This window comes from Pterocles gutturalis, unplaced genomic scaffold (genome assembly GCF_000699245.1).
Source record: "Pterocles gutturalis isolate BGI_N339 unplaced genomic scaffold, ASM69924v1 scaffold36780, whole genome shotgun sequence".
Taxonomy (NCBI): domain Eukaryota; kingdom Metazoa; phylum Chordata; class Aves; order Pterocliformes; family Pteroclidae; genus Pterocles; species Pterocles gutturalis.
In genome coordinates, this window is record NW_010142094.1 from 27362 (window position 1) to 55043 (window position 27682).

Consider the following 27682-nt stretch of genomic DNA (forward strand, 5'->3'; position numbering starts at 1 on the left):
GATTTTTTTTACTTTGCTCAGTAATCTAACATTTTACAGGATTTCCATCCCTGACTTTCTGCAAGACTTGTAACATATCACATCTCTGATAATAGCCCTTTGTTATCTGTAGGGCTACACTGCAAGAGTAACAAAGTTCATGTCTGTTCAATAATCATAGTTTTTTTCAAAACATGCAGAAGCAGGTAAGAAACAGTACAGAACAATAAAGATAATATAAATCAGATAATTAAGTAAAAGTTCTCACAATGTCACTGAAGGCTTGTAAAAAGCCAATTGATCATGATGAGGTCTTATATTGTTTGCAGCATCTTGTTTGCTTTTTTGAGATGTTATGGTTAACTAGAGAGTTTCTTTTTCACCTGCCACAAGAGTGGTCTTAAAGAATTTGAACCATTAGGTCCAGAAGACCAAATACAGAATCAGCACAAGAGGTGTGGGAGAAAAAGGGAACAGCTTGAAAACACAGGTTGGAGACAATAGGGAGAGCAGCAAAGAATCATGTCACAATTACTTTATTTCCTTTCACATTCTCAGGTAACAAAGGAAGAGTTAGGATGCACACATGAAATAGAAAAAAAAGATTATTTTTGAAAAACAATACTACAGAACAACTAAGTTTCAGTCACTACTATATAACACCTAGGAACTCACTGGAATCATGCAGACTTTTTGTTCAATATTTTTGATAGCGCTTGTTTTGCCTCTACAAAAAAACTAGGGTTTGCTATTTTCTCCCAGTCAGTTGATACTAAAGGTATTTAATTTTCTCAGCATCTCATCTACTGCCATCTTGTGACATCTGTGTCAAAATCATAACAGTAAAATGCACAAGTGTGTCAAGCAGGCAGGAACAAGGGACTGGGAAGATGTGTGCAGTTGTAAGTGAACAGAACTGCTGGAAGAGCAAAGAATGGGGCAGGCAAGCCTGCTGACCATCAGGTGCTTGCTCCACTCGCTCCTTCCCCTAGTGCAAGATGTGGCTGCTCACTTTTGTCCACTGATAGATGCTGCAAGGTGCCACAGAGAGAGAGCAGAGATGAAGGCAACTACTACGGAATAAGCAAAGATGTTATCAGTATGAGACCTGTTTGCTTCCTTAACCCCAAGCAGCAATCTTCCACACATACAATTTGAAATGTTTCTCGGCCTCACCCTTAAGCTTCCTGAAGCCACACCACAAGCACACTCACTTTCGAAAATGAGAGATGGAAGTACAAAAGATCAGGATTTATATTTAAATTTACAGTACACACTGTTTAATACTGACATTTTTACACGTCTTCTGGGGTGCACTGTTCATACGGCATGCTTGCACATTTGACAGTATCCTACACCTACGCAAGTAAGCTAATTTCAGAAAAAGGATGAGGTCAGAAACAAACAATAAATACAGTTACAAGAATTGCATCAACTGAACATTTTCTTTGTAACTGGAAGTATAGTTGAAAGTAGAACAGGAAATAGCAGAAAGCACCTAAAAAAAACTTAAGGTTTAAAAGTCCAAGCATCAGGGACAATGCAAGGACTGTATCCTCTCAGCTTGGTGTGGCAGATAAGTCTGAATGAAAAGCAGGGGTAATTTACCCAGACTTCAGGAACGCTGTTGCACAAAGAGCTGGCCCATGAGGTGAGGAAGGGCAAAATTCTTGAGCGCACAAAGGAGCAGCTTGGGGCAAGCCTTGCAGCTGTCTCGGAAGGAATGTGCACTTTGTAGGTATTACAATCTGCTGAAACAGGTGAGAGGGGGAAGTAAATAAAGACTTAATTCATAGCAAGCTACATAGACTAACAATATAGGAAAGTAAATGACTTTGTATAGGGGAAGTTTGAGGGAATAGGTCATGCAAAAAGGGATGAAAAGGTCACAGCAATTATGTATAGCCTTTTCGATAAAAGAATCCACTGCCGAGTCTCTGGATGTACTTCCAGCCATGTTAAGACATTGCCTCCAGCTGCTGGATGACAGCACATCCTGGATTTATAAGTATTCATTGTTAGGATGTACACTCTGCATTTCAGGAAACATTGCTTTAGAACATGCTCCAGTGCCATTACCCCACACCCTCTCCCTTCTCCCAGGGGTCACCATCAACACATAAAAGACAGCTTTGAGGAAGGAAGGCCCATACTCATTCTTAAAGAACTTCAGGCAGATCAAATGAGGCTTTCCAGTGGATACTCAACAAGAGTGGCCTGGATACCAGTTGGCAGACGTATCAAAATTCCCAAGCGTGGTTTCTTAGGAGCAGGATACCCTCACAAAACAACAAGACAGACAGACAGACAGACAATGGTGAACCTTTCCAGGCTTTCATCTCTGTACACACCGTGCTGCTTCTGCATTACCAGCTTCAGCCTTGGGATATTTGTTGATTTTTACTTCGCTCTTATTCCAGCTCTACTCATGTTTACATTTTTTAATGCAAATGTGTACTGACCATTGATCTCCAAACTGTCAATAAACGTGCCAAAATTGACCAGCTGCATTTGGTCTAATTTCCACTCAAGCTTGAGATGGTCTCACTGATAAGAAAGTACCCCTGGCACAGAAGGTGTGTTTCCCGTGCGGCACATGAAGCCCTGAAAGTTCTGGCTGCCTCGTTCTCCAGAGAAAAAAGGAGCAGGCCACAGGACAATACCAACATAAAGATCTGTGTTGTCCCAAAAGGCACATCTGCCTTCTCTTCTTTTGGTGGCCAGCTGGAGACCATCACAGCACGAAAACGTACGCAGGCCAAGTGCAATGAAGGCTATGTTGGCCTCGCACAAGATAAGATGCGCTGAAGGATGTGAACTTAAGCACTTAATAGAACCTTAAGTACTGAACTCAGACACCTTCTACATTCTGTTGGCTCCTTTTTTGTACACCAATATGTCACTTTTTAAAAGAGATCTCATTAACAACACCAACCAATCTAAAAAGTGATCCAAAACACACACATTTAACTTTTTCCGGTTCTAAGTATCTGAATCATGGAATATTTTTCAAGATCCTATGCATTATTGTTCAGAGGAAAAGAGAAAAGAAGCTTCATAAACTAATTGCTTTGCAGTATTTTATTAAAAGAAAGAACCTCCAGAAACAACCAGATGATGCAGAGGCAAAGCCACCTACAAACTAAGACCAATTAGCGTCACCCACTGATTGTTGATCCTGGTGGCACTAGAGGCAAACTGGGCAGGGCTGTAGGGCAACTTTGTACTTACAGATTATAAGCCTGAAGAAAGAGTTGTAAGCAGAAAGAAAGAACTGACAGACATATAGTAAAGCAAGTTCCTTCTCTCTCCTCTTATTTTACAAATTTCTTGTACTATGGTGCAAATCCAGAGCATTGATTCTAATACAATTTTACTGGATTTCCATTTGTTTTGCCTGGGCTCCTACATTAATCCAAACAATAAGGGCCTTTAAAGCATTCATAAATAACCTGCTGCTGCTGGCACCTAGGAGCCAAGTGCAGCAATGTTAAGCAACAACAAATTTCATCGTTCAAGAGGCACAGTTAAGGAAAAAGGTTGCTCAGAAAATCACTCTCATTTAGCACAAAGATCCTTAAAAATTGCATGAAATCAGTCAAGTAACTATAGAAACCAATTTCTTCAGCTCTGTATCACACGTCTCACACCTCAATTGTCTTTATTATCGTCTGCTGTCAGATCCTTAATCAGAAATGTGAACAGGCTTGATGATTTATTCAGCAGGGAAAAGAATCTGTAGGTCAAGTGAAAAATTTCACACACACACATGCACACACATCTTCAACCTTAGGTACTTTCATTTCATTCTGTTCCCAGTAGCTCTGGGGGCAACTCCAGTGAGATCCAATATTAAGGCTCAATTAAAATAAGCTCCAATTAGTGGAGCTTTTTTCTCTCAGGCTAGAAAAGTCAGGAAATGGATATTGGGAAATGTAAAAAGTCAGCTACTGAGAGGAGGCTGCAGACATAAATGAACTTATTTGTTGATTTCTACAGTTGCTATGCAGAGGCCTCTGGGAGTAAAAGCTTAACCAGTCTAAGCTATAAACTAAAACCCCTGCAGCTAAACATGAACTGTGTGAAACAAGGGCTCCATTCCAGAACAGAAAACTGCTGGGCCCAGAAAATTAAAAGCCAGAGGCGTTTTCCATTTAAAACTAAATCCCAGTACCGCCTCCCAGCCAAAGAATTATAAGCAGTATCAGATTTACAAAACGAACAATTACCCTGGAAAAAATGTAGCCTATTGTACAGTCCCAGATGCTAAATCTCAAAGTTTCTTCCCCCTCCCTAATCCCACATTATATTCCTACCAAGTGCACTGCTGCAGTTTACAAAGGACCATTTCTAGACGGGACTGAAACTACGAAAATAAAATGTTAAAAAAAAAGAGAGCTCATAATTCATTGACCTCATTTGAAGCACTGCCCTTGCCTGTGGCAGTTCCTGTCCTTCCCCAAGGCCTCTGCAAATGGTATGTAGCAGCAAAATAAACCCTGACCTAATTGCCAGGACAGGGCTGCCAACCTCCTCTCAACACACAAAGGCAAGCATGGTAACTGGAAAGTCCTACCTCTTTCGCTTTCTGCTTTAACCGCAGTTGCTCTGGATCTTCTTTATTGGAACGGCTCTACCAAAGGAAGAGGAAAAAGACTGAATAGAAATTACTGGCATCCAAACACCATTGTATCTGTTAGATATTTAATAAATGACAATATTCTCTGGTGACTGAAAGATTTAGCTCCAGGGGTGAATGCACCAATCCAGACTGGCTTCCCTCCCCCTCCACACGCATACGCGCACCCCACTCCTCATCTGGGCCGGCTGCCTCTGCTCTAGCCTGGAGCAAGATTAAGCAGAAAATGATGCTAACGCTGTCAGTCAGGTCCAGTCTAGGCATGATGTTGTTCATGTCAGTAGCAGACACTTAAAAAGGACAGGAAGTGTAGGAAAGAGAGGGAGTCGTACTCATGCAAGTACAACACGACTCTTTCAAATCTAGATTAGGGTTCCACAAGGGGCTCCAGAATTCAAGCTTGAAACAAAACAAACAAAAAAACCCCCACAAACAGAAGATGATCAAGTCGCATCTTATGAAGCAACATCTCCTGATTTTTTTTTTTTCCTCCTGTTCTTGAAGGGAGGGAAGGGGAAAGAAGGGTACTTATTCTGTACTAGCAGTGGCTCCATCAGGGGTTCACAGATGCTAGGGTATCGAGCTCCATGGCCAGCTCTCTGATCTGACTACAGCAAACAAATATATCTGGCAGGGCAGTGGATCGCACCAGGCTCCAGCTTGAATAAGCATAGTGAAACCATATTTTCAAACCGCCATACATAGATATGGAGAGAGACATATCCATTTCAGAGACAGAAATAGAGCCAGGAAGGACGTTTTCAGCTATGTGAATACTTCTTTTATTTCATTTTGATCAGTAGGAATAATCTCAAAATTAGAGTTCACCCCACCATGCATTTGAAAGAATTCCTGTAATTTTTTTAGAAGAATGTAAAAGCTAAAATCCTCTTCTGTATAGCCTAAGCTATCCTAAACATTATGGATTTCCAGTTATAAGGTTAATGGTTACTACATTTAAAGCAGAAACAGGAGAAACTTGAAGATGTTCACCAGTCTAAAGGATACCACTACTTCCTTGAAAAGAAAGAAGTTCTTACCTTGGCTGCTCGAAGCAACATTTCACGTTCCTCTTCATCCTTTCTCTGCTTTTCTAGGTGATCAAGCTTTTCAAGAAATCTCAGCTGTGCTCTGGTGTCACTAGATACGACGTACCTATCGCTCCCCTGGAAAGAGAAGTTATAGACAACCAGGCTTTTACATACATCAATAGAGCTAATAAACCCAATGGTAACAATCTGAAAAGAACAACACTATTTTTTCACAGCTGGAAAGCGTAGGCTGCTTTAGAAAGACTTCAGGTGGCAGGTAGTCATTTACACATCTCCTCTCAACTGAAGCATGTTTCTTGGCATCCACGACTAGTGAGAGGTTATTGCAAAAGTGACATTAGCAATGTCTAGTTCTATTATTTATTGACTGTAACAACAACAAAGTTTTTAAGTCTACAGGCTAAAATTTTGTTTTAAACAACAATTTCATAAGCAGTAAACATATGTACAAGACTGTGTTCTGGACAGGTTAAGAGGAAAAAATAGAACTGTAAAGCAGCAGAACATCATATCTTTTCCCTCTTAAAGAGAAAGGGTGAAGAAAAAAAATTTTGAAAATTTAAGTTTCTAGTGCTTGGTGTTTTAGTTTCAGCCATTTAGTTCAGAATTTGAAATAAGTCTCACCTGGTATTTCCAAAAAGAGAGTTTATGTAGCAGAGGGGTGATTTAGAACTAGCTATAACGAATCTTGGGGGTGGGAAAAGCGAGATGTTTATTATATATGGTTTATTACAGCTTTAGAACCTCAGTGGATGCTCTCAAGTCATATATTAGTTTATGTTGAAAGGTGACCTGTGGAAGTCATCTGGCCCAGCCCCTCATGCAAACCTGGGCCAGTAAATACTAATGACAAATTCCAACAATAACTGAACGCACATGCATTGAAACAAGACTATGGCCCTTTTTGTCTAAAAAAAAAAAAGCAATCAGTAATTTACTTTTCATACTATTTTTGCCCTCACTAGAAAGTCTGAATGAATTTAGTTTTACTTTGTCTAGATAGGAAAGAAGACAAAAAGGAAACATCTAAAATGTGGTCAACTGGCAATAAAGAGCTTGGTTTTACTATTCTGCTCTTCCAAATACATGTTATTTAAGCCATGCGTTGGCCAAAGGGCATCAGGCAAAACAAGGCAAGGAGCCCATTCTAGATGACGTATGTCTATGCCACCTGTTTGTACCACTCTTTAATGCACATGCTAGAGTTATCTTCCTTCTCTGTTACTTTGTGAACTTGCCTTTTCCTGAGAAATTTATCCTTGGCCTTTTACCAATCAAACATACCACATATTTTCAGCAACACTTCTTTCTACCCTACCTCAAGCTCACACTTTAATGAAGCAAACCTGACACACAACTATTCTGGAATAAACACAGCATATTTACAGCTAGATTTTAGGCAAGGATATATTTTAAGTATATGGACCATCAGTGACTTCATAGAATCATAGAACAGTTTGGGTTGGAAGGGACCTTAAAGATCATTTAGTTCCAACTAGAACTTCAGTTGCTGTATTTTTAGTTTTCAAACACACTATACTCAGACTCTTCTTCCCATACCCAGTCATACACTTTTAAAAGCTGAAGGGAAAGTAAAAGTCTTCTTGTGGGGCACTGCTGTTTCCCAGTCTGAATTCTCACAGCTCAGCCAGAACATGAAATCAATCCCTCTTCTGGTATTAAGTTTGGTCCTCTTCAGTGAGCCACCACATTGTCATGCGTCACCAATTGTGGTTCAGACCACACCACGTGTTGCAACCAAGGAGACTGTCTTTCCCAAGAGGAATCTGTGGCTCCACAAAAAAGTCCAACAAACTTTTCCCCCCGCTTCTGTTACTGCTCAACATTCCTTTTGCTGCTCCCCACGAAACACACGCTACTTTGAGTCAATCTCAGTACGTTAGTACAATTTGTTTTGAAGCAGCAGTTTGTAATAATCCACCACCATGCCACAATCCTTTTAAAGGGACAAAGAAGAAAGACGTATTACCAGAAGATTATTTTTTTTAAAGTTTAGAAGTGCATTGCTTTGGAATGCCCAAAGTTAGAGTCAGACACTTACATTTTTTTAAAGCCAAATACAAGACCCTATGCCAAACAGGAGCACAAGCCTCTCAACCAGAAGCACCCCAATGCTTATATGGGACAAGAACTGGGTGCATTCGTAACAGTATTTCAGCTCAGCAACAACCATTTTAAGATACCTTATTTCAGGTCTTTTAAGAAGAGGAACACACATCTGCAGTTATATCTTATGCTACTTCATAAACTCGTTCTCTATGATCATTTAGCACTGAATTGCTCAGACAAAACATTATATTGTATACCTGTTCATAACTTGTAGCCATTCCTGTCATGATGAAGCAAGTTGGATTCAGTGTTTGCCCATGTAACAGTTTAACTTCCTCACATAAGGCCAAACTGACCCAAGCTACAAGAGTCCAATCCTAACAAAACTGAAGTTACAAGTATAATCAGGGCCAGACTTTAAGTTACTGATAGATAAAGCATGTAACCACAGTACAAAGTGTGGTTACATCTGTATGTGCTCAAGCTGAACTTGTATATCTGACTGTCAAAAAGTTGTTCTTACTTTAACTGAGACAAATTTAATCTGGAGTTCACCAAAAGTGAAAGAAAGTTTTTCTGCTATCCTGGAAGAAGCTATTGCTTTCACACAATAGTACATTAGCACATCTATACGATCTTGTTATTCATTCCCCCACACTTTATTTTTTTCTTCAAAACAAATGCATACACACAAGACTTCTCCATAGATGCACTCTAAAGGACACCCAATTGCTACCAAAATGTTTATGTTAGGTTTACACATATTTGAAACATGTAGCATTGAAGCAAAGCATTCCCAAGTATGTCTTTGAACAGCTTTACGCCTTGTCTGCGATTTGCAGCTTTCTTCCTAGATTGTCACATACCTGTAAATGAATCTACAACCTGACTGAGACACTTGCAGTTTAGCAGCATGAATGTACTGCATGTTCAGGGGCAGAAAGGAAAAACACACATACAGGGAAGCTGTGCTCCACTTCAATGCAGCAGCAGGAAAGAAGTTGGAAGAATCCCACAAAGACCATTTCTCCCATGAAATCCGAACAGCTTAAGCCATGCTGACACCTTGCTGAGGACAGAGCAGGGACAGGCAGTTGCAGAGGCTCAGTTGCTATATGGGAACCTATTAAGCTTTGGCTTTTTGTAGTCAACTCCTAAACCAGGCTAATAACAGAAAGGCTTCTGATCAATTACTTCTGCACTCTGCAGTTCGATGGCAGCGTGGAGTGGGTAGGAGGAGGCTGGCTGTTTTCACACCTAGGAGTGCTCACTCCTTCCCTACGTTCAGAGCTTACCCCTTAAACCAACGCAGCTGCCACACCATATCGCCCTACAGATAGCATAGGTTAGGGTTGCTGTTTACTGCTACTGCAAGTGAGGAAAGTGTTTCCATGGAGCAATGTTTATAGCACAGCACCATACCATGCCTCTCAAAGCTCATGGTCCCAAACACGGGAGCATGGCAGTCAACTCATTCTGTGCTGAATCCATCCACATCAAAAACATTTTTTAATCAGTGTACTGTTTAGTTGTCATTATCAATTGTGGTTTTGGTTATCATATTATGTCACATACACACTTTGCTAATTCAGCAGTTCTTCAGATTTTAGGAGGGAAGCGGCCAAGGAACCAAATCAGCTATAGCTAATTGCCTTTATGGTCTTACCAAGGCTCTATAAAGGCACTGCAGCAAGAGTTGCAGCACAGAGAGCAGCTTACAACAACATGAAAGGCTATTCCTACTTCAGATAAAGAGACCACCATGACAGTTTCATTCTAATTAAGTTAGTAAATTAAAATTAGATACTTTTTTTCCCTTAAATTTAGCAAGAAAAGGGCAAAAGTTGCCAAGTCTACATGGTGGCATAGTATAAAGCTTTTACCCTGCCAACTCTCCTTCTCTGCAGGGTTACCCGTCAGACGTAAGCTGCTAGGCATGAGCTGAGCAAACAAGAAAGAAGAGTTTCCCAAGTATAATCCCAGGAATTACTGGCTTTTTACATCAACTTCTACCCTAATAATAGTTACCTTGGTTTCAACACATCTATCCCTACTACTATCTGTCTTTTTGTAATTAAGATAGCCCAATACAAAGCCTTACAGGGCAACTACCCAACCCTCTTGGAAAGCCTCTGGATAATTCTCTGAAACACAATGAGCCCACATTCCATACTGGTACCTATCGAAAGCCTAGAGGGAAGAGGACAGGGGCAAGCACTGGGGGAGATGGCATACAGAGCTGTGTAAATACATATATAAATAAACAACAGGGCTCCAAAACCCTGTACTATTCTGTTCCTGAACTTTCTAAAAGCCTGTCAGCATCTCTCACAGTAATGTTACGCCCAAAAGCAATCCTGTAGGATGCTCCTGTAGTGCAATACCATCTTCCTATCGAAATAGAGTACCTGTGCCTCTAGGATTATTATGTCCATTACTTTCTGTTTGTTTGTTTTGTTTTTTAGAAAAAAGTATAAGAAAACAAACTTTCTGCAGTCTTACAATCTTATCATTGCTTCTGGCAATTCAATCAGACAAAAACCTATCAGCTTTTATATTGCTTTAATTCAATAAGCAAGAAATCAGTCCTATCAAGCCCACTGTCCAAAAACACTCCCTTGTGTCCTTGGTGTCTGCAAGACACTAAGTCCTACCAGTTACTCAGGACTTCAGCTTCCAGCTCACTTTTGCTCACGAGCTGTATTGGATCTCCCACTTTGGAGAGACAACACAGAACATGTGCAGATTTCTAAAGACTTCTCATTAAAAACTCTATATTTTCTGTATTAATTTTTTTTCCTACTGCATCTTCTTCTGGCAAGGGACAGCATACTCCATCTGCTTCACTCACCACAGTAAATACTTGGAAGTTTACAAATAGTTCCTCCTCTTTACTGTTTCTCCAGTGCTTAAAAGCCTATAAAAAGCGTTCAGTACAAAAATAACTCCTATCCCATCAGTTAGTTGCTCTTGTTAAATTTCATTAAGTATAAAGTTCCTGTAAAAAAACAAACATACAAAAAAAAAACCAAACAAAAAAACCCAACAAGAACTTAAGAGCTGACAGATTAGTCTGCTTCTAACTTCCAATTTTTTTCTAAAACAGCTTGATACTGAAAAACAGACTAATATATTATTATTATTGAATGAGAAAAAAAAGCCTCAAAAAGCTATTTTGGCCACAATTAAGTTATCGCTTACCATTTGTTTCATACAAGCATCTTAAGGGATACTGGCTCCCTGAAACCCAATACAGTTTATATTGAATGGAACTAATACCAGAGGGAGGGGAGGGAATCTTAACTAGCACTGACAGAAAAAAACTTCCGGAAACTCTAAGATCAAAGCGGTCTCTGCCTTCACATGGAGCACTTTCTAAAAATAAAATACTCAATTCAGTTTCCCAAAGCTTTTTACTGAGCCAATACTGCAGTTCCACCAAGAGTAAATGCATAAAGCAAACACAAGCCCCTAAATCAACCTGACCACCAAGAGCATTCAAAAATAGCTTTACATTTACCATGCAAGACAAATTTTTGTATACCAGCCACCACTTCTACGGAAGAGGAGAAACGTATGCATTTATTCTTATGCTAGGCTTTACGAACACCTATCCAACAAATCAAGTGGAAAATGTAAGGAATAGTAAGAGGCTATAAACAGTCAAATCTAGCCTTTGGTAGATATTGAAAATACACGTATTGCCTATGATGTGCCTATACTTGGAAGAGGTTTACCTTCAAGGCTGCAAAGCAGGAAAACTTTGGTGCAAAACTTGCTTAATGATTTCCTTTACCTTGTGGGTTGATACTCTGTGCTGAGCAATTACAGTTAGCTTTTCCAGGAGCCCTCGTAATCTCTCCTGTGTAGCGTGGGAGATCAAGTTCACAACATCAGAGTTAAGTTCCATAATGTCATGCCTTTTACCTGTGGAAGCAGAGAAAATCCATTACGTGTTTTAGTAGTAGCTGATAATTGAAATAATTAGCACAGCAGGTATTCTGTTCCCCCTGGAAGTCATACCCATTATGAATAAAGGTTTGGAGATTATGATTTTCCTGGTAAAGTCACAACTTCAAAGATCTTAGACATTACATTAATAAAACTTAGCCTGGAGCTTCAGAAAATATAGACATTGTTTCACTTAGCCTCCAGAACCACTCTCCTTGCAAGGTCATTTATAGGACAAAGTTAATAAGAACACAAATCAAGCTTCATGTTCGGGGAGGGGGAGAAGCAGTAGCTGTAGAAATTAGTGCCATAATCTGTTAATTCCAGTAATTAAAAAAAAATAGAGAATTACATTTTGCCCTGCTTGACACCGGGCTTGTTAACAACTCATGACATTTATTCAATGAGCAGGGATGGTTTTTCCAGCTCACTCCAGGCACACGAGACCCTCTCACCTGCCTCAACCGACTAGCATGGGGCAGACAGACCCAACCATCCCACGGTAGCAGCTCAGACAACACCAATCATGTCCAGCCAGGGTCGTCATGCCATCACCTTCAACCTTTTCTCTCAGGCTGCTGCTGCCTCTCTGTGTATCAACAGCTGCGACCAGGGCTGGCAACAGCTCCAGGCAAAGCTGTGCCAGCCCTGCACCCAGAGCTGGGCATCACCTCTGCAACCTTCCTGCAGCTGCAGGCTGCCAATGGAGAAGCTTTCCCGTGGTGGTTGACACCATCGATCACTCAACAGGACTCCATCAAGACACCTGGATGGCAGAGACTTTTCCCTGGTAGGCACAACAGGCAGCAGTTTCACATGCCTCATGCACTGTGCCTGTCAGAAGCGCTTTTCCTTGCCCCTCGCTGCATTTACAGTGGCTGTAATACTTTATGATGCAGCACGCCTTCAAAACTCATTTTGGTATTTATTGCCAAGTGGAGTGTTAAGAATGGATACACAGTACACTGTAAAAAACCTTATCACCTATTTCATTTGCCTTTGCTACTTTAACTGAAGCACTGAATATGGAATTAATAACAATCTGACAAGACAGGGAGAATCTACAATGTTTTCCCAGATACAAGCAAAGTGTTTCCACTATTCAATCTGGGCCAGCAAGCATTGGCCTGTACCTTAGCTGAGTGCAAAGCTCATTTTGCTCAAGCACCTTTCAACACTTCCTCAGCAGTTTCCCACTAGACTGTAGCCACAGGACGAGGGGTAATGGATTTGAACAGGAAGAGGGCAGATTTAGATTTGATATTAGGAAAAAATTCTTTACTGTGCGGTGGGTGAGGCAGTGGCCCAGGTTGCCCAGAGAAGCTGTGGATGCCCCATCCCTGGAGGGGTTCAAGGCCAGGCTGGATGAGGCTTTGAGCAACCTGGGCTAGTGGAGGGTGTCCCTGCCCATGGCAGGGGGGTTGGAACTAGATGATCTCTAGGGTCCCTTCCAACCCAAACCATTCTATGATTCTATGATCAGAATACTGAAATATCAATTTAAAAACAAAACAAAATCCCTCTAAAGCTCAAGATCTCCCTCCACACACACACACTTCCTAAATCAAAGAGGGCTTGGTTCAAGAGCAGAAGCAATCATTTTCTGCATTGCTGTACTCCCTGGCAGTATTTTTTTCCTTGCAATCCAAACACTTTTCATTTACAACATGAAATATTATTATTATTAATGTGGAACAGCTACCGTGCCAGCCATGAAACAGTCAGGCTTGTATTTTCCATCTTTCAATGAACTGTCTTCACACTCCAAACCAGACAATTATTCTAGAAGTACTCTCTCTTTATGTTTTGGTAGAGCTCTTTTTTTTTTTTTCCTTTATATCCACTTTCCATGGATGACTGGTTAACCCTCTACTGAATTTTGAGAAAAGCTTCTAGGCACCAGTTTCAATCTGTATTTTCCCTTTTCCACTAGCAGCACAGCACTTACTTCACTCAACTATGCCACATACAGATCAGATGGCAATCTGGCTAGCTAGTGCGGGATGTATTGAGGTAGCAGACAGCATTTGCAGGTTACATGCTCATCACAGGCTAGCTGCTTAGTCTGGACTAAGAACAAGTTGCATGTAGGAAGACTTTGCGATCATGTAGTTAAACCACCGTGACAGAATTACGACTGTACGTATGAACTGCAGGCTTTCCTGAATGCTCAGCTGTAAAACTCACTGTTCCTGTATGGCAAGCTACCAGGCAGAGAGCAGGAGGAAGGAATTGAGCAACATTCATCCAGTTTGCTGTAGATGGCAGTGGTACCAATCAGTGTGTTGCCATACAAATGCATGCTCCCTGCTCTGACATAATACAACATTGCTAAGCAACAGTTATTATTTTGCTAGAAACTAACAGCTGAGATGATACATACACTAAAAACTTCCTATTACAGTCTAGTCTCAGCCACTCCACATACATTCCACAGCATTATTCACTGATGCAAACAGCTTTAACATTTCTTTTGCATAAAATTAATGAAAGATTTGTCCATAGAGGGAGTCATAAACAAAGGTCTGCCCTGTGCATTTGTTTAAAGTTTGAAACTTCTTCCTGACCACAAGGGCAGGATCTGTAATGTTGGTCAATAGAGTAAATATATCTGAACAGGCTAAGGAATGCAAAAGCTGTTAGGAAAGGCAGTGTAATGTATTAAGTTAGGAGCTGAAGAAACAGAAAAGCACACTTAAGCATTTGACACTAGCATCCATAGATATGTTATGTGTTCCATTAACTTTAGGAATAATACAGTTGCTCAGTTCTCACATGTAAAAGCGGCACCAGTTGTTTGTTTTTTTTTTCCTGGCTGTGCTCCAGACTATTTCCATGTAAAAAACTTAGAGAACAGTTGTTTCCTAGAAGGGAAAGTAAAAACTCAGTATAGTTTGATAAAAACATGTGAATTGAGATGGCAGACCTTAATAGTTCCAGCTCCTTCTTCAAAGGTTGGAAGCTGGCTGATGGAACAGGCAGGGAAATACTACATTCATATGTATCTGTTACATATGCTTTGCTCTCACCTATGTTCACGATCTTCTTTTGCAGAGCTTCCGAGGAGAGAAAAGGTTCATCAGCACAGGAGCGGATCACTGTACCAATAAGCTCAGAGTTTGTCGCCAAAATGCACGCATTCTCCTCGTTAAGATTGACCCCAGCCATAGAAGTCACATCGTTTATGTCATCTTCATCTCTACTAGAGAGAAAACCAACATTATGCTTCGTTCAGAATAGATACAAAGAAAAAGCCTCCTTACTATCAACAAACAGCCACATTCCCATATCTGGGAGCTGGGTGTGGACAGGGACAGACTGCTCCTAAGAGCTTTCACACTTCAGTGAAGTGACTCTAAAACGTTCGCTTGACTAATATTTCAGTTGCTAGGCATGCAAATCCTTCACACGAAACTGAAATTTTGAGCAAGCTCTGAAACCAAGGACTGACGTAAACCTGGATTAAAAGTCCCCACAAGCCCCCCACCCTGCACCACCACTTTTACAGCCTGAAATTTGTTTTAAAACCCTAATTCACCAGGTATAACCAAGTGTTGAATAAAGTTGGATACTGACTCATTGAACTTACAAACAAGCCTATTTTCTGAGATGCCTCCCACACGAACTGAGCCTTACTGCACAAGTGTATTATCACAAAACTGATCTTCACATTTCTTTTAGTGAGTTCCCTTAAAAAATAAGATACGGATGCTCCTTGTCAGTAGTATGCAGAACTAACCAGACCTTGCCCTTTGAATCAGTCTAACCATACAGTACTTATGTACATAGCGAGGAGGATGCTATGCTTCCAAAGAACAGCAGCACAGCTCTAGTTCTTAACATCCCTCCCTTAGCTGGATTTGGCTGAGTAGCTTTGGTCCACATGTTAAAAATAAAAACTCAAATCTGGCGTACTTAGGGCTAACATAACTCAGACTAGCTATAATCAAGGCAAAGCTTATATTAAGCAAGTAGCCTGTGTGCCTCAGCTTTTTTTTAAGAAGGATCGTTTTGGTTAAAATACTGAATTTGTCTTATACGGGAAAAGTTTTTGCAGGACTTCAGCAATGAAAATACCCAGGCTATTTTCAATTAAGTTTAGAACATCAAAAGAAAGCTTTTTTGCTTCACAAAGTGCCAAAAGCCCTAATGGTGGCTTCAAAGGTTTAGAACCAAAACACAAATCACCACTGTTAATACAGACAGGGGGAAGGACTCAATCTGAAGGTCTGTTGATTTGGAAAACAAAAGAAAACAAAAACCAAAACTACACACAGCCCCCACCTGAAAAGTATTTGCTGGCAAGGTTTGATAAAGTTCATCTTCAGAAAATACTGAGTGGCCTACAGAACTCTTGAACAAGGGGTTAGTCAGAAACTTGGTATTCTTAGGTAAGACGCGATGTCTTGGAAACTGTTTTTTGACTGGCAACAGGTAGAAGCTGAAGTTATTTGAACAGGGGTTGGGTTTGAGCAATACTCAAAAGACAAGAAAGTGCTGGGACTTTTTTCTTAAATTATAGATGTATTTTCTCCTTTAGGCTTCAATAGTTTTCTGTGGTGCAAGTCTTCTCCCACAAACATCTACAGAGAAGCCTGGCTAGGAAAGAAGACCAGCCTTCCCCTACTCCTCCTGCCATTCGTTTGTGTGCCCTCATTGCTAGGAGTTTCTATGTGATTTGTTCAGAGAAAAGGAGACCCAACAGATTCTCAAGCCAGGTTCATTCATTAAGTTTAACTAGACATACCTTCCTGACTAAGCTCATGCCCCAAATCCTCTGTGCTAAGAAAAGCGTTAAACCCTAGGACTGTCAGAATGGTTAAGTGGCCACAGTTACAATTCAAAGCTAAAGTCACCACCGCCACAACAGCTTCCTTCCTCCTACCCCTTTGTAACTAGCAACTGAGCAGTTCCAAGCATATACTCATGTTCTATCAGCCTAACAGAGACCCTGATCTTTTGAGAAGGGTGTAAATGAAGCTTCGCTGCATGCTAATTGAGTGCTAACTGATCTTCACAAGTACACTCCAGTCTCCTCTGCTTAATGACCACTACAGAGAAGTCTTTGCTGGTGGCAGAGACAAGAATCCCACCGAAGTGCAGTGACTGCCATGGATCTGCTGATAAAGGAGAGTATGAAATCAGCATAACTAGCATCAAGAATATACATCACAAACTATCAGTGCAGATACTGGAACCTGACCATCCTAGTGGAACTGTTTATGGAATGCCAGCAAGGATGCCTGCACCTCAGGTACAATGGTATAGCACAGTTTCAGTAAATCATTTTAGCTTTTAATCTGGCCACATACTCCAAATACTCAAGCAAGAAGGGGGTAAACTTGTAGTCTATACATCTATCAACCTTTCCACATACACAAGTTTCAGTTCTCTAACACCAGCCTTTACTAGGTTGCTATTTTCTTTAATATTTCCATGCCCACATGTGCAAGAGCTTATACGCAAGCAGACATCTCTACCTGTACTGTTAAATATCAATTCTGACTTCTTCACTGTGGCATGTAAGTTTGCATTAAGTCACTGAGTCACTAGCCTTGATGAAACACTAATTTGCACTTATAAAAACACTGACGCACTTATTTTACTTAACCTAAAGAAACCATAATTACATTTCCTTTGTAGTAGCGCTCACTAAGGATTAATGTACGTTTCAGAAGCCATGTTAAATTCATATTTATTATTATTCTTTTTTCCTTGCTGTTTAAACTATTTTAAGTAAGGTATCATTTACTTCAAGTAAGCTACAAAAATCATTCTACTAAAGCAATAAATTTAAAATATTCCAGAGTATACATGCAGACAATTCTGTTGGATATGGATTTGCTTTCATTTTCAGCAATCCCTCCATAAAGCCCCTCTTCTACACCACTTCCTTTAATGCTTTTTGCATCTCATCATGTCACATCCAGAAATCAACATGAAAAACACTCCCAGCTGTTAGAAGTCTCCAGTGATTTAAGCTTATCAGGACAAGGGGGAAAACAGAACACAGAGTTCTGAACATTACCCTGCATGAAGTCAGGTTTGACATTTATACTGAATACTCCACTAGAAAGGAAGGCCAAGTAATGCAGACTTACCTCACATCTATGAATTTGCCTGTATTGGCTGAAAAGTGAGTCTGTGGCACCCTCTGGTGTTTCACAAATGCATGTCTTCTTCTGAATCTATCTTTATTTACTCCATTTTATACAACAGTCAAAGGGAAAATTAGAAAGGCACGCTTAATCCAAACCTCTGCGCACCATCACAGACAACTACAGGGGACAGAACAATTCTAGTGGGACAAGAACCACCAGCGCTTCTCACCACCATGGGGCAGGAGGAGCAGCTGCCCAGATGTTCTCCACTCTGCCGTCTCACTCCTGTTTGTCTGCTAGTTGAGATTGCTGGTATCTTCCAGACAAAATGCACAAGTCAGAGTTGTATGTGCTTTGGAGAATAATTCTATTAAATAGAATAGATCCAAACCAAATATTTGAGGATGCAAACATGTGTCTTATTTTTTTCTAGGGTGCTCTAGCATATACTTTACAGAAGTACATAGAACAGCTTATAAAAATCTTGATGCTTTTCAAACAGTCTGCCCTTCACAATACATGCCATGGGGCAATCAAGTGCCAGTGATGCCCATGCTTGGCTGAAATAATTTCTAGGTGTTTTTTTTTTTTAATGGGGGGGATCACCATTTTTTCTACTGCTCGCCTCAAACAACCTAAAACAGCCCACTGGAGAGCAGACAAGGTCAAATCGCAGCTTATTAAGTAGAGCGTAGTGAGTATCACGTTCTTGAATCCTAATCTAACCCAGTCACACAATGGCAGAGGGAGTCAGGCTTGATGACATACTGCAATCAGAGTACACAGTTTGAAGTGTCACGTGTACATCAATTACACAACATACTCTGCCCGTAACGAATCCCATCACAAAACCTGAAAGGGGTCCATGGTGTTACTCTCTGCCTCACACATGATCAGCAGTTGACGGATCACAGGTCACACAGAAATGCTGTGCTGGGAATACTGAAAGTCAGGACAGAAGAGAACAAACCACTTCACGGCTTACTGGGGAATATCTACTGTCCAGGCCAGATCAACACTGTGGTATCAGACCTGCTCGGGGAACACAGACACTTGAATGAGGGAAGCCAAGAGTTCAGATACATGCTGCCCAGGTTCAGATACATGTAGATTCTCATACATAGTTTTTCAAGTTAGACAGTTTGCGTATAGCAGTGAATAGAAGCAGCACCAGTGGTGTATCCAAAGAAAATTTCTTCAGAGATAAGGGACTTACTAGAAAAATTTAAGGTGAGTTAGAGATTTCAAATCTGAATTCTCATGGTCCTAAGCTTCTTTGAAACTCATAATCCAAAAGCAAGAACAGAAATCCATCTAGGATCACACTGTAAAAGCAGAGTTTTTGCTACACTAGGAATTTAACAATACAGAAGTAACTTCAAGAATCCGAACTTTATGTAAGACAGTTGATATATTCCAATTGGAAGATCGTAGAAAAAAATGTTTCTTTTTTTTGGTAGGAGTTTGTTTGCTTGTTTGTTGTTTTTTAATTACATTTATGAATTTTTTTTCCGATCATCACTACCCAAAATTACATCCCAAATTATTTTGTAAAGTATACTTCATAACAGCTTGAGGCAGCTGAAGAGAGCTATTGCTTTAACATCAGATTTTCATTTCAACCTTTGGCTACCAGTGTTTTAAGTGTTCACTGTGTATGTTACTATAAGGTATGTACTGTATGTTACTATAAAGAAAAACAGCTGTCTATATCAGTGCACACAAAGCTGTAGCTTTCAAGAGATGAGAACTCAACTGGTCAACAAGACAAAGGCATCACCTCTGCTTTTATCCCTGGAAGAGCAACTTCAAGCTTGCCTTAAAGTCATAAGACCACTACTGCTTACGGCAGTCTGTACCTCTGTTCCAACATTACATTGAGAGCTACAAAAATAATTTCTGCTTTTGAAAAGTTAATCAGTTACCAGAACTAAAAGCTTTACACACTATTGTAATCTAAAAGCCTAGAGAATATGCCAGAAGCTATAATTAGAGGTGTAGTCAAAGACTTTCACCTCTACATACAGGAACAAGCTTGTAAGAGGAGCTAATAAAAGACTTTGAAATACAGCACAGAGCTTTAGACAGGTTACTAGATAGTCCAAATAACAATTTGTGCTATTCAGCCATGCAGAAAAAACAGGGGTTATATCCGCTTTAATCCTATGGAGAGCTTTTCATACAAGATAACTTTGCTTTAGATTAGTTAATAGTACTCACAGGATGGAGATCAACATGCCTTCTCTACAAGTGAAAAACTGATACGTACTGATGCACTCTGTTTCTATAATTACACGGTTGTGATAGCATGATGAAAATTCAACCGCATCAGGACAGCTTTTTTATATGAAGAATAACTAACTTCTGCTACAAGGTAAAAAATTTTAGGTCCCCCCTTGCCAATCAGTATTATAACATGAAAAACACCTATCATAAACAAGTTTCTTTAGAAAGTTGCTTTTATTTGGGCTCCGTTCCCACCTCTATATTGCTGTGTGTTCCTTTTTTTCCTTCCTCTAGTAAACTTCTGATACTGTTTATTTTTACCTGAAGGACGTTGCTCCATTCTCTTTTATTTTAGCTTTCTGAACTGGAGATGCTTGAAGAGACAGAATTTTATTTCCTGGCAAGGTAATTTTTTTCAGAATGGAACCTAAAACAAAACAAAGAACATGCCACAGTAGAAAGCAAAATGCTAAGACAACTGTTTAATCAGTTCATACTTCCAGCTACTGCAGACTCAATAGGAACTAATTAGGTCCATTTGAAGACAAGACACTCTAGAGTCTTGCATTCTGCATGTTCTGTATGGCCCTACACACTCTCAGCAAACACCCTCCTCTGTGCTGAGCAGTGAAAGGTTTCAAAGAAAACTGGCTGGCTGAGACAAACTCACATTATGCATCAACCTAGACCTGTTGAAGGAAAAAGCAAAGTCTCATGAAACCACTCTCAAAGCATCAGTTCACTGCAAGAAACTTACTCATAGTACTTTAACAAGTACAAATGTCTGACTGACATGCTTTTAACAGGTGCCAAAGTCGACACAGCACTGACTTTCTAGTCAGAGCTTCAAGCGGACAGTAAAGATGTTCAACTTATCACACAGAGCTGGTTGCTCCCGATAGAGAACCACCTTCTTGCATTCTTATAATCTACCAACAGCCTGCACTTACTTCTGTATTTCTGCAGTCCCCTCCCTTCTCTGTTAAAAAGTCCCACTCTACCTGCAGGAAACTGGTTAGTTTGAACAAGTGTGTTCAGCGGCATCTTCTTCTCAGCAGATGTCTGTAGGGTCAGCGTTGAGGGCTGCGGGAGTGTGGAAACTTGCTTTACAATGGTTCCCGATGGTTGTTGGACTACCTGGAAGTGGAATATCCAATATCAAGAGTGAGAAGAGCTAAACAGACAGAGAGCTAAATAGTATCAACATGTCCATTCAGCCAGAAGTGCTGCTGGGCATGCACGTATGTCTAGCTATCAGGTTAAAGCAAACAGCATGCCCAGCAAAACCTCATTTTTTTTTTTTTTTAAATTCGTGACAAGAAATCTTAAAACACTGGTGGTGAGCTTTAAGCCCCAGCTCATTCAGTGAGCTCCAACAGATAACTTCACCCCTACTCTCTATTGATAACCATATTAGACGAGTTTCACTGAGCATTACACAATCCATTACACTAGGAGGCTTTCCTCTCCATAAATCTTGCTGAACAGACTAACAATTGACTATTGAGTCTGACTGCCAGTAAGTATCTCACACACCTAGTTAAAGAGAGAGAACACCAAAACAAACAGAAGCCTTGCATGAAAACCTTTTCCTGTCAAGAATTAAGAATACACATTATAAAGTTACTAATGCATTTTTGGATCCACAGCATCAATTGTAAATTGAGTTGTGGAGCTTCAAAGCGTTAAGCAAAAGTACACCGAACACATCAGTTAGCAGGAACATGAAGTACCAACTAGCAACACCTACAGCAAATAGAGCCTCTACACAAAGGCATCGGTATATTGCTGAAGGGTAAAAAGGAAGGGGGTTGATAGTTTTGTTTAAAGAGGCTCTTGAAAGAAACAAAACCAGACAGCAGGATGTTGTCCCCACACAGACCTAGAGGCACAGCCCATAAATATTAATTCTTCCTCTTCAGGGACAGCTATTACAATACAAGACAGTTATAAAATTGCAGCACCCCTAAAAAGCTTCATTTCTAAGCCTCCTAGCCATCAGAATGTGGGCTGGAGCTTTTGATACATTCTTTGGAAAAGTTCTTGACTACAAGTAGTAGAAAGATATGCTTTTACCAAAGCACAGAATTATCAACATCTTCAGATTGAATCCTACTTTTTTAGGGGCAAAAAGCTAATACAAAGGAATTTTCAGGGTCAAGAAACTACTTTTTCTCTTCTATATCTTTTATTCTAACTTTAGAAAATCTAAAGAGTAGTTGTACAGCAACACTGCACAGGTTTCATTAAATAAAGAATTGACATTTATTATACTTCAGAAATCAGGCTGTCTCCTTCTATCATCTAACTTCAGATTTATCAGTAAACTTCATCAGCACAAGCACCACACATTCACAAAGAGGTACTTAGTGTATCAAATAGTCAAGATACACCCCACCCATCCCCATATTAGTAGCATCATGGTTTGGCATAGCAGCAGTAAAGTAGAATAACTGAGCTGAAGGCGGTGTCTGAAAACCAGACAACAAATAAACAGTTTTCGAGAAGAAACGTTAAGATCCACAAGAGGAAAGAACCATGGGAGTACAGGGACAGACTGTGGGCAGGGTCAAGGCTCACACATGCAGCACTTCCTCATGAAGCAGTACAGACACTAATGTTGGCTTCTACGTGTTTTTACCAAAGCACAGTTTGAACTTTCTGAAGGATCCAGCTTCTGTATGCTGGAAGCTGCAAATAACATTAACATCATTTATGTGTTCAGATAATTACTGAGCCACCGACGAGCCTGGACAAAGTACTTACAGGCACTTCCAGCACCCACACTGGCACACACCTAGAGATCCTCCCTACCACCACTGAGAATGATGCTTCATCTTCAGTGTGCAAAACACTGAAACAGCATAGGAGGAAACACAAGCATTCAAAATTGAGGTACGGCAGACAAAAGAACATAGGCTGTGTTATAGCAATAGCATAGGTGGAGATTGGGAGATAAATCAAGTAACTGAGGAGACCAGATCAATGAGAAATGGAAAGGATGTGTTGGCAGTACAGACGATTCTCTCTTTGCCATTCTAGCTGCTAGACTGGCAAAAGCTGGAAGTCCTTAGGACTTGCAACAGGAGAGGACAACAATCCTAGAAATTTCAACAAGGATCTAATGCCAGAAAGAAGTATTACAAAAACAGGTAATATCTGTGAGAAAGAGTTATTGTCTCTTTTCTTCAGGTTAGCAGCAGGAAGTAATAAAGGAAAGAGACTGTTCCCTTGTGCCCCATAAAGCAGGTTGACAGAGACATCAGAATAAAAAGCACAAACACTCTTCAGTGAGGGAAAAAAAAAAAAAAAAAGACCACAACATCCAGCTGATAGCATAGAGACAGCTGCCTGAGAGAGTCTTTGATGAGCCTCACTTAAACCTGTTTTACATTCATAAAGCAAAGTTCAGAGATCAGCAGAGAGATGTTGAGGTATCATTGCACACATTGTTTCATGAAGGAAGCCTCACCAGCTGAATGCAAAAGCACACATCCAGGACAAAAAACTCTTGAAAAATAACAGAGGAGACTCTGTTCAACAAAGCTCAGCTCTGAGGGGACTCGACACTAACAACTCACTAAGAACAAGTGGTTGGCACAAGCACTTCACTCCTTGCTTCAACCGTTAGCAATGTCCAGGGAGCGCGTCTCACAGGTATTTGCAGGCACTACATCATAAAACTCTTGCTCTTTATGCTTAACATGAAGCTGTAGTCTCACAGCAGCTTTCTCACCACTAGAAGCCAGTGGCTGGCAATGTAAATGATGAAATTTCTTTGTAAGCCAATGCCCTTAAATGAGGCTGTGTTAAGAAAGTTACCAGGAGTGAACCCTTCTGAACATGCAACTCTCACAGCACAGGCATGCAATCAACCCCAACAGCATCACTGAAGAACAGGTCCCTCAGTGTCCACCATGCAAACCCAGCGTTTCGATAATCATGCCACAGAAAGTTACATTGCATCACTCCAGTCACAATTTTGATATTAAAATATTGCAGTGGTGCATTCTTAAGCACCATTGACATTACAACAGAGCTGGCACATGAAAGTTTGCTTTAAATTCCTCAAGCACAAGAGACCTAAATTAAAAATGGGCAGGCAGAGGGAGTGTATGGCATCAGACAACCCTGAGTGCTGGAAAGGGAAAGAAATTGCTGGCAGCATTGTATGGACAGATTTGTGCAGCTGGCATGTGCTTCCGTGCAGCTGGACCCTTCTGTTTAGGGAGGGGAGGACCACATTTGTTTTCTTGTGGGAGGAAAGAGACCCTCTGTCCTTGCAAGGAAATGCACCAGGGAAGCCTCAGAAGATGCAGTCAGCTCTCCTAACTTGCTCTTCTTGCTAATATGTTGTCTGAACAAACACCAAGGTCCTGATACGGCTAAGCTGCAAAGTGGTCAACTCAGCCCTTCAACTATATCCAAGACCAAAATTAAATAGGTATTTTGAAGAGCAAGCATTTTAATCACTGGGGCTGGGATCTACCCAAATGAGGATAAACACCATGTTTTGTATGCAATTCAATGTTTGTAAGTGAAGAAACGCAATTGCAATAGGCTGTCACACTGCAGTAGTGGAGGAGGCAGAAGTAATTTCTTCAGTTCAACATCATCATATTCAAGAATGTTTTGACTCCCCAGTGCAGAGTTAAGCTTCCTCATCTATTTGTACAGATGGTCAACCTTTCCCCTGGATTACACAGCTTGCTGTGTAGCCAACACACTGCTCTCCAGCCCTTATACAACCTAAGAAGCTCTAATCTTCTTCTGGCTGGAATTTCAAATTCAGTCCTCAAAGACAGTAAAGGGTACCAATGCCTTCTCCAATTTGGCTTTAGCTACTACTATCAAAGACTCTTATGCTTGATAACAGTGGTTTCTTTTTTTTTTTTTAAATAAAACAAACCCACTCATAAAAAAGACCCCCCCAACCCCTCCATATAGTTGAGTGCTTTGCTCTTTTTAAGCAAGTCTGAGAAGGCGAAAAGCTGGTAGAATAAGCTCTTTATTCGTAATGCAGGATTCTTGTATTACATTCACTTTATGCACTTTGAAAGGAAGAAAATTTAAAAAGCAAAACATTTTAGGAGTCTGAATACTGTTAAATCAAGTATACACAATACACAAACTACAAAGAAATTCATACACTGGATAACCTGCTATACCTGTGGAGGCAAGTCTAGCTTCACAGGAAGTCTAATGTTTTCTCCTCTTTTAAAGGAACAAATCTTTACAAGGAAGTCCTTTTCAAGAACTGAATTCTTTGTCTACCAAAGGTAGACTATTCTCTCAAAATCTTGCAGGTACACCAATTAGCATACTACTCAGTATCTCAAACACCCATAAGCCAAACCTTCTGTATTTCACATTGTTGCTCTTTTGGGTATACCTGAGATCCACAGTTTGTTGGTATTTAACCGTAACATCAGGAAGAAGTTAACCTCTGCCAAGAAAACAAATGTTAACACATTGCTTTTGAGGGTACTGTTTTAATAAGGCATTTATTCCTCCTGTAATTTGTTTAGCTAATGAGGCCTGATAGAAAAAGCTCACTTTTGGATGACTTCACAATTAATGTATTTTAGTAAATTTGGAGGTCAGAACTCTGCTCTGAAAAGCTCCTTGAGCTAGTTTGTACATTTCAGTTAACATATCACTAAAAATCATCAAGCCACCTGTGCCTGCAAAGTATCCAGGGTAGGAACTACTGCTAGAGACCGGAATCTCTGGTGGCTAGCTGAAGCACAGCCCTAACAGGGCATCTAGAAGTAATTAACATAAGCATCCCATCAGCAACTTCTGTTTCTGATACAACCACCTCCTGCCTTGTTTTTCAAATGCTGATCTAGTCTAGCTGCATGCATTGCAGGGGTCAGAGATCCTTATGTCTCAAGCTGGATGTTCAGTCTGGTGGTCAGCAGGTCTTGCAAGAGACCGGGCTTACAGTTTGGCTTTAGATTCACCTTTTCAGGGAGGGCTCAATATCCCTAACCCCAACAAACGTAACTGATTAACTCATGACAGACTAGCTTCGTATGTTAAAAAACCCCGCTAAGATCCAAATTGGCATCCTCTTGAGAAAATGGTAAGAGTCAAAGCAAAGAAGCCCAGTTAAAGAGAAGCAGAGAAATTCATCTTACCAACTGTTTCACTTTAACCACCTGCTGAGCACCCACCGACTGTGCAACGATGGAGTTTGGCTGTGAGATTTTAATATTGATTGGAGTTCCAATGACTGGTTTCAGAGACTTGAGAGGGGTTGATCCTGAAGATGCCACTGTGGAGACCAGCACTGGCTTTGCAGACTGGAGAGAGGATGTTGCTACTGCAGAGGTGAAGACTGGCTTGACAGTTTGGATAGCCTTCAGCCCTGATGTTGCTATTGTTGTGGTGAGGACTGAAGCTGCAGGATGAAGAGGTGCTGTCACCACTGCAGAGGCAGGAAGAGGCTTCACAGTTTGCAGAGAAGCTGTTGTGGACGCACTGACAAGGACTGGTTTTATAACTGGAGACGCTGTGACCGTTACAGAGACAGACACTGGTTTTACAACTGGAAGAGAAGTTGTTGCTACAGCTGAAGTTGCCACTGCTATTGAAGGAGCTGGTACTGCAGAGGTACAAGTCGAAACAGCTTCTTGGGTTGGAGCTGGCTGCTGCATACACTGCTGGATAAAGCTCTGAGCATTGGGCATTAGCTGCCGCAAGGCAAGCATGCTTTTCTAGAAGAAAAACGAAAAAACACCGGACGTAACATCAGCAGAGTCTTCCACAATACTGATACCTTAGCAACTGAATCCTGTTCCTCATCTTCCAATTTAATTTTTTCATGAGAAAATAAATCACCTATTCCAAGCAAGTTGTGCTAGGATTCGGGCACCCTTAAATTGAAGATGATACTGCTCAGTGAAGACCACAAGAATCACCAACACAGGCTGAGTGAGCAAAGGCCAGCGGTCACCATGGCTTTACTGCATGTAGCAAATCCCATCTATAGGGAGAATCACCCGTAACTTTGTTCTTTTGTTTAGATTTTTCAATTTGGAACTTATGTTTCAGAATAAGACCATTTTAACTGCTTCAATACCTAAGAAATTTTGTTTTGCCAAAAAAACTCTGCTATATTGTAACAGCTGTGCTTATTCCATGGAGCCTGAGAGAGAACTACAAACTATCCAATAAAGTCAGAAACAAGCTCTGAAGATATAAGCACTTCTATACCAATACACCTGTATCTACACTAGGGGGGGATACCACTTTAATAATGCCTGTATAGCTGCAGCAGCTATACATAATTACAACTTAAGCCAGATAGTTCTCTGTAACAGGAGGACATTAGTAAAGGTATTGGGCAACATCTCAATTTTACTACAGCTATGTTTGAGAAGGTTAATGGACAGAACAATCTTCAGGTCCTCTACAGATTTTTCTCCTTGACTATGCACAATCTGTTATGGCTCAGAATCAAGGTAAATCAGTTCTGCAGCTACCTGTATATTCTCACAAACCCTTTTTTTTTTTCCCCTTGACAGTTTCTGAAGCTTGTAAGAGCCTCCAGCATAATGCTGTTGCTCTGGGCTTCATGAAAAAGCAGTATGTCTCACATGCTAATATAAAAGTTAACAAATTGTTTGCACATCTGGACCTTCTGCAGCACACTGATC

The 27682-nt window shown here is 40.5% G+C and overlaps 1 protein-coding gene across 1 annotated transcript in view; it reads right to left on the minus strand.

The window, feature by feature from the left end:
• TAF4B (TAF4b RNA polymerase II, TATA box binding protein (TBP)-associated factor, 105kDa) overlaps nt 1–27682 on the minus strand; it is a gene marked incomplete at its 5' end in the record, with an annotated part of 56895 nt that overhangs the window by 20235 nt on the left and 8978 nt on the right. Inside the window, 7 exons of the mRNA XM_010084257.1 lie at nt 4556–4612; nt 5659–5784; nt 11537–11667; nt 14721–14890; nt 20340–20445; nt 21020–21155; nt 26162–26740. Coding sequence (XP_010082559.1) covers nt 4556–4612; nt 5659–5784; nt 11537–11667; nt 14721–14890; nt 20340–20445; nt 21020–21155; nt 26162–26740 — 1305 coding nt within the window. The remainder of the gene's footprint in view (nt 1–4555; nt 4613–5658; nt 5785–11536; nt 11668–14720; nt 14891–20339; nt 20446–21019; nt 21156–26161; nt 26741–27682) is intronic.